Source organism: Pelobates fuscus, chromosome 6 (assembly GCF_036172605.1).
Source record: "Pelobates fuscus isolate aPelFus1 chromosome 6, aPelFus1.pri, whole genome shotgun sequence".
Lineage (NCBI taxonomy): Eukaryota > Metazoa > Chordata > Amphibia > Anura > Pelobatidae > Pelobates > Pelobates fuscus.
In genome coordinates, this window is record NC_086322.1 from 171,745,766 (window position 1) to 171,755,834 (window position 10,069).

The 10,069-nt window shown below is 37.5% G+C and overlaps 1 protein-coding gene across 1 annotated transcript; it reads left to right on the forward strand.

The window, feature by feature from the left end:
* The first annotated feature begins 237 nt into the window (after window positions 1-237).
* POU4F2 (POU class 4 homeobox 2) lies at window positions 238-2,070 on the forward strand. Its single transcript, XM_063460091.1, has 2 exons — window positions 238-753; window positions 1,131-2,070. The coding sequence occupies exons 1-2, from the start codon at window positions 544-546 to the stop codon at window positions 2,064-2,066; spliced, it is 1,146 nt and encodes a 381-aa protein (XP_063316161.1). The 5' UTR covers window positions 238-543; the 3' UTR covers window positions 2,067-2,070.
* Window positions 2,071-10,069: the final 7,999 nt, after the last annotated feature.

Sequence of the window (10,069 nt, forward strand, 5' to 3'; positions counted from 1 at the left end):
GAAAAGGAAAGAGAGAAAGATAGAGAGGAATAGACAGAGAGAAAGAAGGAGAGCTATAGGAGGAAAAAAGAGAAAGAGAGAGAAAGATATATAGAAGAAGAAAGACACACTGAGAGAGAGAGAGAGAGGGAGAGAGAGAGAGTGTGTGAAGGGGAGAGAGAGAGAGAAAGAGAGAGAGTGTGAGGGGGAGACAGAGAGAGAGAGAGGGGACCCTGGGTGGGAGGAGTAATAGTAAGAGAGAAAGGGAAATATTAGAAGATCTACTATTTACTCCTGGGGGGAGGAGGGGGATAGGCAAAGCCACGTTACTTACAGGGACATTGAGAGACACAGAGCCCGGTCCATATAGCAGAAGGCAGTGAGAGGGAGGACAGAGAAAGCCAGACAGCTGTTCAGGCAGCAGGAAGACAGCCCTGACCTACAAACCGCGGCAGATTTGAAGATCCAGGAGCCTCTCTCCAGCCAAACCCTGCCTGCTGCCTTTAAGGGTGCTATATCTACATTCCCCCCTCCCCGGCCGGTCGGCGACCACCAGCCGCAGTCATGATGATGATGTCCCTGAACAGCAAGCAGCCCTTCAGCATGGCCCATAGCAGCCTGCAGGACGAGCCCAAATACTCCCTGCACTCCTCCTCCCCGCACTCCTCATCCTCGGCCACCAGCTCCCCCAGCATCAGCAGCGGCAGGACCAGCTCCGGGGGTGGGGGCAGCAGCTCGGAGGCGATGAGAAGAGCTTGTCTGCCCACCCCACCGGTATGTACTGAGCATAATCACCGCTCCCAGGCACAGCCAGTCTGACAGCCCCTTTATCTGCCTGATGTTTTTTTCATGTGTGCACAGCAAATCACCCAACACATAGCATGCTTTCACCCCCTTCATTCCTCTCCCTCTCTCTCTCTGTCTCTTTTTTGCCTCCACTTATGTATTCAGCCGGTCTTGCCTTTCATATTAATTTTTATGACCTGGGATGTTGCATGTATCTTGTGTTGTGTGTGTGTCTAGGCGTGTTATCTCTCTCTCTGTCTGTCTTCCTTTTTAGAACCCTCATTTTTTTTAACATTCCAGAAAAGTTTGTTTAATGGTTGAATTCCCAGCAGACAGTGATGTGCTCTTTCTATTTGACATTGCAGAGCAATATATTTGGAGGTCTGGATGAAAGCTTGCTGGCCCGTGCTGAAGCTCTGGCTGCGGTGGACATAGTGTCTCAGTGCAAGAGCCAGCACCATCACCACCACCACCAGCCCCACCACAGCCCCTTCAAGCCCGACGCTACCTACCACACCATGAACACCATCCCTTGCACCTCTGCCTCCTCGTCTTCTTCAGTCCCCATCTCGCATCCTTCTGGGGTGTCTGGCTCCCACCATCACCACCACCATCACCACCACCACCACCAGCCTTTGGAAGGGGAACTGCTGGACCACATCACCCCTGGCTTGACGCTGGGGGCCATGACTGGACCTGATGGATCTGTGGTGTCCACTCCAGCTCACCCTCACATGGCCAGCATGAACCCCATGCACCAGGCTGCACTGAGCATGGCACATGCCCATGGCTTGCCATCCCACATGGGCTGCATGAGTGATGTGGACGCAGATCCAAGAGACTTGGAAGCCTTTGCTGAGAGGTTCAAACAGAGGAGGATCAAACTTGGGGTGACCCAGGCAGATGTGGGAGCTGCTCTTGCCAACCTGAAGATCCCAGGAGTGGGTTCCCTCAGCCAGAGCACCATCTGTCGTTTTGAGTCCCTCACCCTCTCCCACAACAACATGATAGCCCTCAAGCCCATCTTGCAAGCCTGGCTGGAGGAGGCTGAGAAGTCCCACCGGGAGAAGCTCACCAAGCCAGAGCTCTTTAACGGGGCCGAGAAAAAGAGGAAAAGGACCTCCATAGCGGCTCCAGAGAAGAGGTCATTGGAAGCCTACTTCGCCATCCAGCCTAGACCTTCCTCCGAGAAGATAGCAGCTATTGCTGAGAAGCTGGACCTTAAGAAGAACGTGGTCCGAGTCTGGTTCTGCAACCAAAGGCAGAAGCAGAAAAGGATGAAATATTCAGCTGGGATTTAAAGTATTGTGGATTTTTTTTTTAAAAGAATTTTCTACGAACACTACAGATTTTAATGTTTTTAAGTATAAAACGATATATATATACATATGTATATAAATATATACATCTTTATCATACATGACAATTGTCAGCTGGACTATGGACCAACCATCTCATATTATTATTGTTTTGTTTTTCTTGTTTTGTTTTTGGACAGAAACAAGCCTATATATATATATATATATATTCAAATATAAAAAACAAACAAACAACAAACTCATAAATGTGCTGCTGACCAGAATTCCAGTCAGTTTTTAATGGATCGGGATTAACAAGTAAGATCAGCTTTCTTAATTTTTTTTTCCCTCCCCGATTTTAATGCACAATGAAGCTATTTTTAAGAGAAAAATAAAATAAAATAAGGCACAAAGAAACAAGACTGACACTAATGCTGGGGACTCGAGGCTAATTCGAGAAAAATAAAAGACAGATCACTTTGGATCTTAAAGCAATTGCAATCATTTTGTGCGATTACTTGCTATATTAGATATAAATATATACATATATTTTTAATGTGATGACTATAATTGTCCCTTGTTGTGATATTGAGTCTAAGAAAAGACACCGTTCTGTATGTCAGATATATCTTACTTTATGTTTATTTTTATTTTTTTTAGTTTTCTCTCTTTTTATACAGCCTATTGAGTATTGGGATGTTGGCAGTGTATTGCTTTAAATAGCGCGTTGGTTTAATTCTTTTGCTATTTAATGATTATTTAATATTATGATGATAATTATAATTATTCATATCATTTCTGCCTAATCAAAATCACCCGTATAAAAAGAACACGACTCATTTTGTTTAAAAGAAAGAAATAAAAAATAAAAAAATTCACATCATTATTTATTCTAATTAACATTTACATAGAAGATTACACCTGTAGATTGCCATTAATGATCTTTACAGTATTGAGCCATTTCCTGGTTCTTTTATATTGTCTGTTTCTTTGAAAACATGAATGGTCTAAGAATACTTTAATTTAGCTGCATATTTAATGGGGATCTCCTCTTTACCAGCCACAAGCAGTTCCCAAACAAGAGATGCACAAACTAAGCACTTAGTTATGAATCTAAGATCTAATAAATAATATCCATTCTTGTAAATGTATGATTTTGTTTTATTGTCTTTCTCCATCACTGGGAGAAAAAGCATAGAACGTTTTTTTTCAGATCATAGCAGTCTGTGCTTTTTAACTATTAATAGACTGGAGTGTAAATAGTCTATCACAAACCTACACACACATATATATTATTACAGATTTTTGCTGTATTAATGTTCTAGTATTATTTACAGGTTTTTATGTCTTGTAAAAAAAAAAAAAGAAAGAAATAAATTTCGTTGTTTTATCAATAGATTGTTTTATTTATTGCGGTAATTGTATTAAGTTATTCCGGTTGTTGTTGAATGGTTTTTAATTAAAATCAAGATTTGGACCAGCGATGAGCAAAGCATGGTTATTTTAAGTATATTGGATAATTTATGACATCGTGTGTTACATCGTGTTACAGTGTGTATCAGAGATCAATTTTATTATAACACCGATAACACACGTTTAATAACTTCATGTTGCTAGTGTATAGCTACGTAGAGGTTTATACACTAAAAGGTGAATTTTGGACAACTGACAAGCGAATTTTATAAAAAAATATATATATAGGCAAAAATAGATGTTTGAAAACATAGCTGCCTACATGTTTTTTTTTCAAGCTCGGCTAATTTTGTCTTACATTTATTTTTATTTTTTTTTGGCTAATTTATCACAAATTTCTATATATAAAATGAATATATATGAAAAATTTGCAAAAAATTAGGAAAAAAAAGTGTATATGTATATATATTTTTTAGAATATACAAGTGTATATGTATGGTAATGGTAAATAATAAATAATTGGTTAATTACTAATTAAGCCTACGTGTCAACACACAAAGCAACACACAGTTAAATCCATAAAGTAAAACCTTTATTTTGATTTTTCCTTTGTTTTTCTTCTCCCAGCAATTAGTATATTTAATATTGACCCTTGCTAATGTATTATTTACTTGGAGTGTCAGAGATCTGTTAATAGACTCGCAGTGATCCCAGGGGTCCAGTGCAGGGACTTGCTCCAAGTTTGCAAACAGTCTTATTGAGTGTTGTAGACCCCTTTACTGACCTGCTTGCTGTCTCATGCAGACTCTCTGCCTACTGACACAGGACAGACAGGAAATAGTCACAATCACTTCCTTAGTGAACCCCATCCATTCCTTCCACTAGGGACAAATAGTGTCAGTAAGCACTCATTATAGTTCAAGAGTTCATTTAGTCTCTGAAAGCTTTATTCAAATTGACATTAAATAGGAGAAAAGTAAATAGACACTATTTAAGTTCACGAATCCATTTACATTACATAAAAAAAAATCTAAATGTATATATACTACACTTACAACTAATATCATACGCAAAAAATGAAATTGTTGATTTATGTATTTCTTTTGAAATTTCAAATTCACTTGAATTTAAGGTTGTTTTTTTTTTATTGATCAGATCAAGCATGTTACACGCTGACACATGAACTAGTGGGTTGTATAGTTATATATATATGGCTAAATAACTGGTGGTATTAAAAAAAAAAAAAAAAAAAAGCTCTAAAGACAAACAGATTATAGGAGATGTCAGAGTTCTGGGAGCTGGTACGGTAGAATTCTCAGTGCTTTGAATGTGCGTGGAGAGTGCAGCAGGACTAGTAATCCTCCTCTCCCAGTGGAGATTTCAGCACCACGAACAGCTCCCACTGTCCCAGCCACAGCCTCCCTGGAGCTGTCTTTCCCCAATACTGTCTGCAGACACAGGGTTGCTTGTTCCTTTACATTACACTTAGCCCATTGGCTGTATATTTGAATACTGTCATGTCATGCTGTCAACTTTCAGGGGAAGTGTCCAGCTATGCAGGACTTGTGCCGAAAATGTATTTGTTTTATATAGTGTTTACACTTAAGTTGATGAGTCAGGGCAAATATTAGTCCATGTATATTAGTATTCAGAGCACAGAAATATAGATAACTGGAATTAACTTCTCCAGGTAGATCAGGAATTCCAATCTACTCAGTGGTCCCCAATACATATGCATATATTTTACAGATCTTTGCTAGTGGTCATTGCAGACTGCTCTGTCAATCCCATTATGTACCCTGGCACAGGTATAACATTAAGTAAAATATATTAATATTATCAGTAGGTTCTATACCCATCTGACATGAGGGGGCATGAAATAGGCTTTACTATATGTGCATTGTATTTCAGAAAAACTACTACATGGGACACATTGCTTGAAGCATGAGGCACTATAATATATCTTAAAGCACACAACAGCTCTAATAGATGTAACCATGACATATTCTCATTATTGCACGAAGGCCTGTTTTCAAGAGCATAAGCAGTTACAGTGGTTTGTAAAACAAGCAAACACACCAAACAACAACAAACACACACACAGACAATTGTGCAATGCTTTCTAATTAATCAATAACTGTGTATCTTACTGCTTTCGTGTGAATTTGATGTTTATAAATTGCTGATTTTCTTCTCTTGTTAATTTGTTTTTGAAGTGAAGGAAATCAGCAGATAGCTAAATCAGACTAGCATGCACTTTGTTTCAAGTTGGTTCTGTTATACTGTTGTTTACATTGCAGTTAATGAATAGTTATTGCAAACCTAAATGTAGTTCTTGCTCAACTTGAATACTGTTTCTATAAATTTTACTACACAAATCTCACCTGTGTCAAGTTGTTTGTATGGAAAGTTCTAAGGCAGGAAAGACATCCATAGGAATTCTATGAATTTAAAATGAACAAAAAGAAATTCTGAAATATTGGTTCCAAAAATACAATTATTTAATTATGTAAGCCTTATCTCCTTAAAGTTTTTTTTACATTAATATAAAATGTTGTTCTTATATTCCAAGTCAAGGGGGGACATATGAGCACACCCTGCCAATTTTAGTGTTATGCAGAAATATATATATATAAATAAATAAATATATTAAGCTATAAATATAAAAAGATCTTTACCACGAGCTGTTAAAATAAAGCTAACTGCTCATTTTGATGATCTATCTGAGGGTATCACAGTCAGATAGTCTTAGTACTTTTTCGTCCTTTCTAATATCCATGTTTTTTAGAGACACAATCCAAACTTTCTCTTAATATAATATTCTACTGCGCAGGAGAGGATACATTTTTTTTTTAAAATCCACTAGAAGCCACTAGTGTTATACACGAAAAAACTACTGCGACTGTCAAATCTAATAACAACATACAAATAAACAAACAAACAAGCAAACTAGGTATTATTATTTTAATTATTCACACCTCATGTCCTTTTAAATTGTTTCTATAATATAATCAGGCTGTATTTACTGTGTAGTAATTTGTGCTGAGTTAGAAATTGTCTTAACTCAATCAAAATAGACGAATTTGATTTAAAACCCCAGCTTTTTCAGCCTAAATGTCAAGGGTGGTTTTCATCTCATTAAAATCACTGTTTAGTGAATGTACCTCTACCAACACCTAATAAAGACTCCCCCCTCCCAGTCGGGCGATGGCAAAATGTCACAATGTTATGGGCATAAAGGATATCAGCTATATTCAATCTCTGGGTCTTAAATGACTATGGACCGGAAATTCTCAATACTGGCTGAGGATGGTGGGGTTTATAATCTACACTGCTTTTCAATGCATTACATAATGTTTGCTTACTTACAGTGACTCGAGCCTCCTCCATAGATGTTAACCATCCAATAAAACAATTTTTACGAGTGAATTAATAAATTACACAGTGAATTATGAAATGTAGCTAATTAGAGGGAATAAGTAAGTAATCATGAGTTATTTCTGCTAATTAGTGCAGGTCAGGGAGGGCTGGGAATTAAAATGAAGTTGGCAGAGTGAGTTTCCCTGCTTGACATTCCCAATCTGGAGGCACAAGGCTGTTCCCCAGTGAGAAGGCTTCTCCCTATTTAACTATCACACACTGCAAATACAATTATGGTACATGGGATAATGGGACAGGCTTCAGAAAGAAAACTAAACCTACCATGGATTGAAATTAAACGACAAGACACAGAGGGAAACAAATAACATGCTAAATTATATATTCGTAAGGAAAATAAAATCAACTTAATAAAACAAACAAACATACGTATATTTATTCAATAAGGGAAAATTATTGAAATGTTCTCAATATGTTAATATACAATCAAGATTATTAACATTTCATTTTTTAACATTAAAACATTTTTATGTGATCTGTCTATCTATCTATCTATCTATCTATCTATCTATCTATCTATCTATCTATCTATCTATCTATCTATCTATCTATCTATCTATCTATCATCCATAAAAAAAATCAGGAATAGTATGTTAAAATGTTGGGATATTTTTATATAAATATATATTGTAAAGAAAATGCAGTTTTACTGTAGTAATTATATTCTTCTTCATGTATTTGTCTAGAAACCCATCATTATTCAATTGCAATTTGTTGGGTTTCCCCTCCCCCTCCCAGCAGTCTGGGATGTTGATAAAAAATGAATGAAGCAGTAGTTGCTGGTCTGTGTCTGGGGACCAGAGGATGGAATCTTTGTGACTGACTGTACATTTACACCTAGTGATATTCAGGATGTGGTTTTAATCTGGAATTAGATAATATCCACAGTCCTAAAATAGCATAGCCCACACTCTAGCAGTCTGTGGCTTTGATGTGTAGTGCTGTCCCTCTCTATAGAGAGAGATGTGTCTGCCACATATATCTTTGGTCTCCAATTACCTTATCTTTAATAATAGATAGATGTGATAGGATGCAGGATCGTTTATTGTTTTGTTTTTTTATTAAGTGATGTAAAATTAATTGATTGCTTGCCTATAAAATGCAGTGCTTCCCACAAGCTAATCGATGGGACTTGGCTGTGGTCCTAGGATTACATCAGAGCTTTCTGCAGGTGAGTACTGACCCTATGTCTGATAGCGAAATAATGGGATTGGCCAGCTCTGGGAATCCAACTCCCATCATTTAACTGCCTGAACATGATGGGGATTGCAGTACACAGCAGGTAGGGTGGGAAAAGTTTGGACTATATCTGCAAGTTTGGAAGTATAAAAAAATATATAACTCAGCGATCACTACCGGAAACACAAAATATAATGAATATGTGGAACAATTTGTGGTGATACAATTAATGGGAGGCGATTAGGATTATGTAAATTTATTGAGATGGCTAGTGGGTTTGTGCACTGCTAGGATAGCACACATAACATATACAATAAACGAAAATAGATACCTAACGAATAAATACAGATCATGCTATTCATATTAGATTTTATGCAGTTTTACAGATTAATTCGCTGGTCAGCTAGTCTTGTTGCAATATTTACCCAAATTAAATATTTTTTTTTTCTAGACGAAGATTTTATGTATTTAAAAAAATAAATAAAAAATTCCTATTTACATTTCAATATGCCCGAGCTTCCTCTCTAAGGAACTGCACTGTGGGAACCCGCACATCAATTATTCTTAAACATCCTAAATGGGAGGGAGGAGAGCTGTGTGCATCAGTGTGTGTCTTTGCGATCTATTCACTAAAAGGTGAGATGTGGTCGTTTTAAAATTGACTCGCACAAGTTAGACAAAAAATGACAGCAGAAACATTTCCTTAGAAATTGATATTTATGCAGTTCTGCAATTTTTGCCAACATTTTACCAACTGGTCAACAATCACACAAAACACTTTTTATTTGTTTCTGTATTTAGTGCATTTGTGTGTGTTTGTCTGTGTGTGTATTCATGCTATAAATTAATTATTTAACATAGATTGAGGATTTATTAACCCCTTCACTACCGACTTCTTGTTCTTTAAAGAATATCACTACATTTATTTAAATTGTGAGATGTGTACCTAGCACATACATTTAAGATACAACGATTTTTATGTACATACAATTGTTTGGGGATCCCAAAATGTAAATACTGTATTCATTATTTACATTTAGTATTTCATTTGAGTATAATATCAGTATAAAGGCAGAATTTATTTTTTTGTCACTTACAGAATGTAAATAGGTAAATAGAAAATGGTAAAAAAAAAAAAAAAAAAAAAAAAGACTAATTTATGGGTGTTTGTAATTGTCCTGTGGGCATTTCTAGGACTAATATTTCTAAAAATTCCACTAGAATGTAAATATAAAGTCCACATAGAGTAACTACATTTACACCAAGTGCAAATAAAAGCGATATTATGCTGCTGTTATAGCATGAGAAGGAGCAAACGTTGCTGGATTAGTTCAGAGGACAATTTCCTTTTATCTTTTTACAACCAGGTGAATACCAATTTTATTACATGACAGGAGGCTTCCTATTTTGCATGACTTTCTTTACTCATGCCTCCAGCAGCACAAGTCAATCATTAAACTTTTTAACCAATCATAACAATCCGCATAACCATATATAAAGCCCTGATCGTCACATGACTCCCTCTTTCTTTGCTGCTTCCAGCCAAGGCACAGGTCAGAGTATTATGCTCTCAACTGTTTTCTTTCTATAGTGCAATTTTAGCTTGTTGTCCCTTTAAGTTATCCTGTCATTGTGTCTTTAACTTCCCCTGTCTGGGGCTTTAATCTGTTCCCTCTATCCTCCCTGTTTCCCCTCAATTTCCTCATCTCCCTGGACTGTTTGAGTTTTTCTCCATACTGCCCTGGGTTTCCCCATCAGGGCACTGTTACTGTCAGCCTGCTTTGCCTGATTGCCCTCGCGATTCGCGTCATTTTACCGCGATCGCGCGGGACCAACAGGCTTGATTAAGGGTTCCAGGGTGCTGGGGGGTGGGTGGGGGGCACGTCGGGCCGCGATCGTGGACCGCGCGGCAACATTTGCGCACGAACGGCGGCCATCTTGGATCTCGCGATACCGCGAGATTCTCGGCGGCCATC

What these genes read in the sequence shown, in the direction of transcription:
- POU4F2 (XM_063460091.1), top strand. Translation starts at nt 544, where the DNA reads ATGATGATGATGTCCCTGAACAGCAAGCAGCCCTTCAGCATGGCCCAT. An exon ending in CTTGTCTGCCCACCCCACCG is followed by an intron (nt 754 to 1,130) that starts GTATGTACTGAG and finishes TTGACATTGCAG; the next exon opens with AGCAATATATTTGGAGGTCT.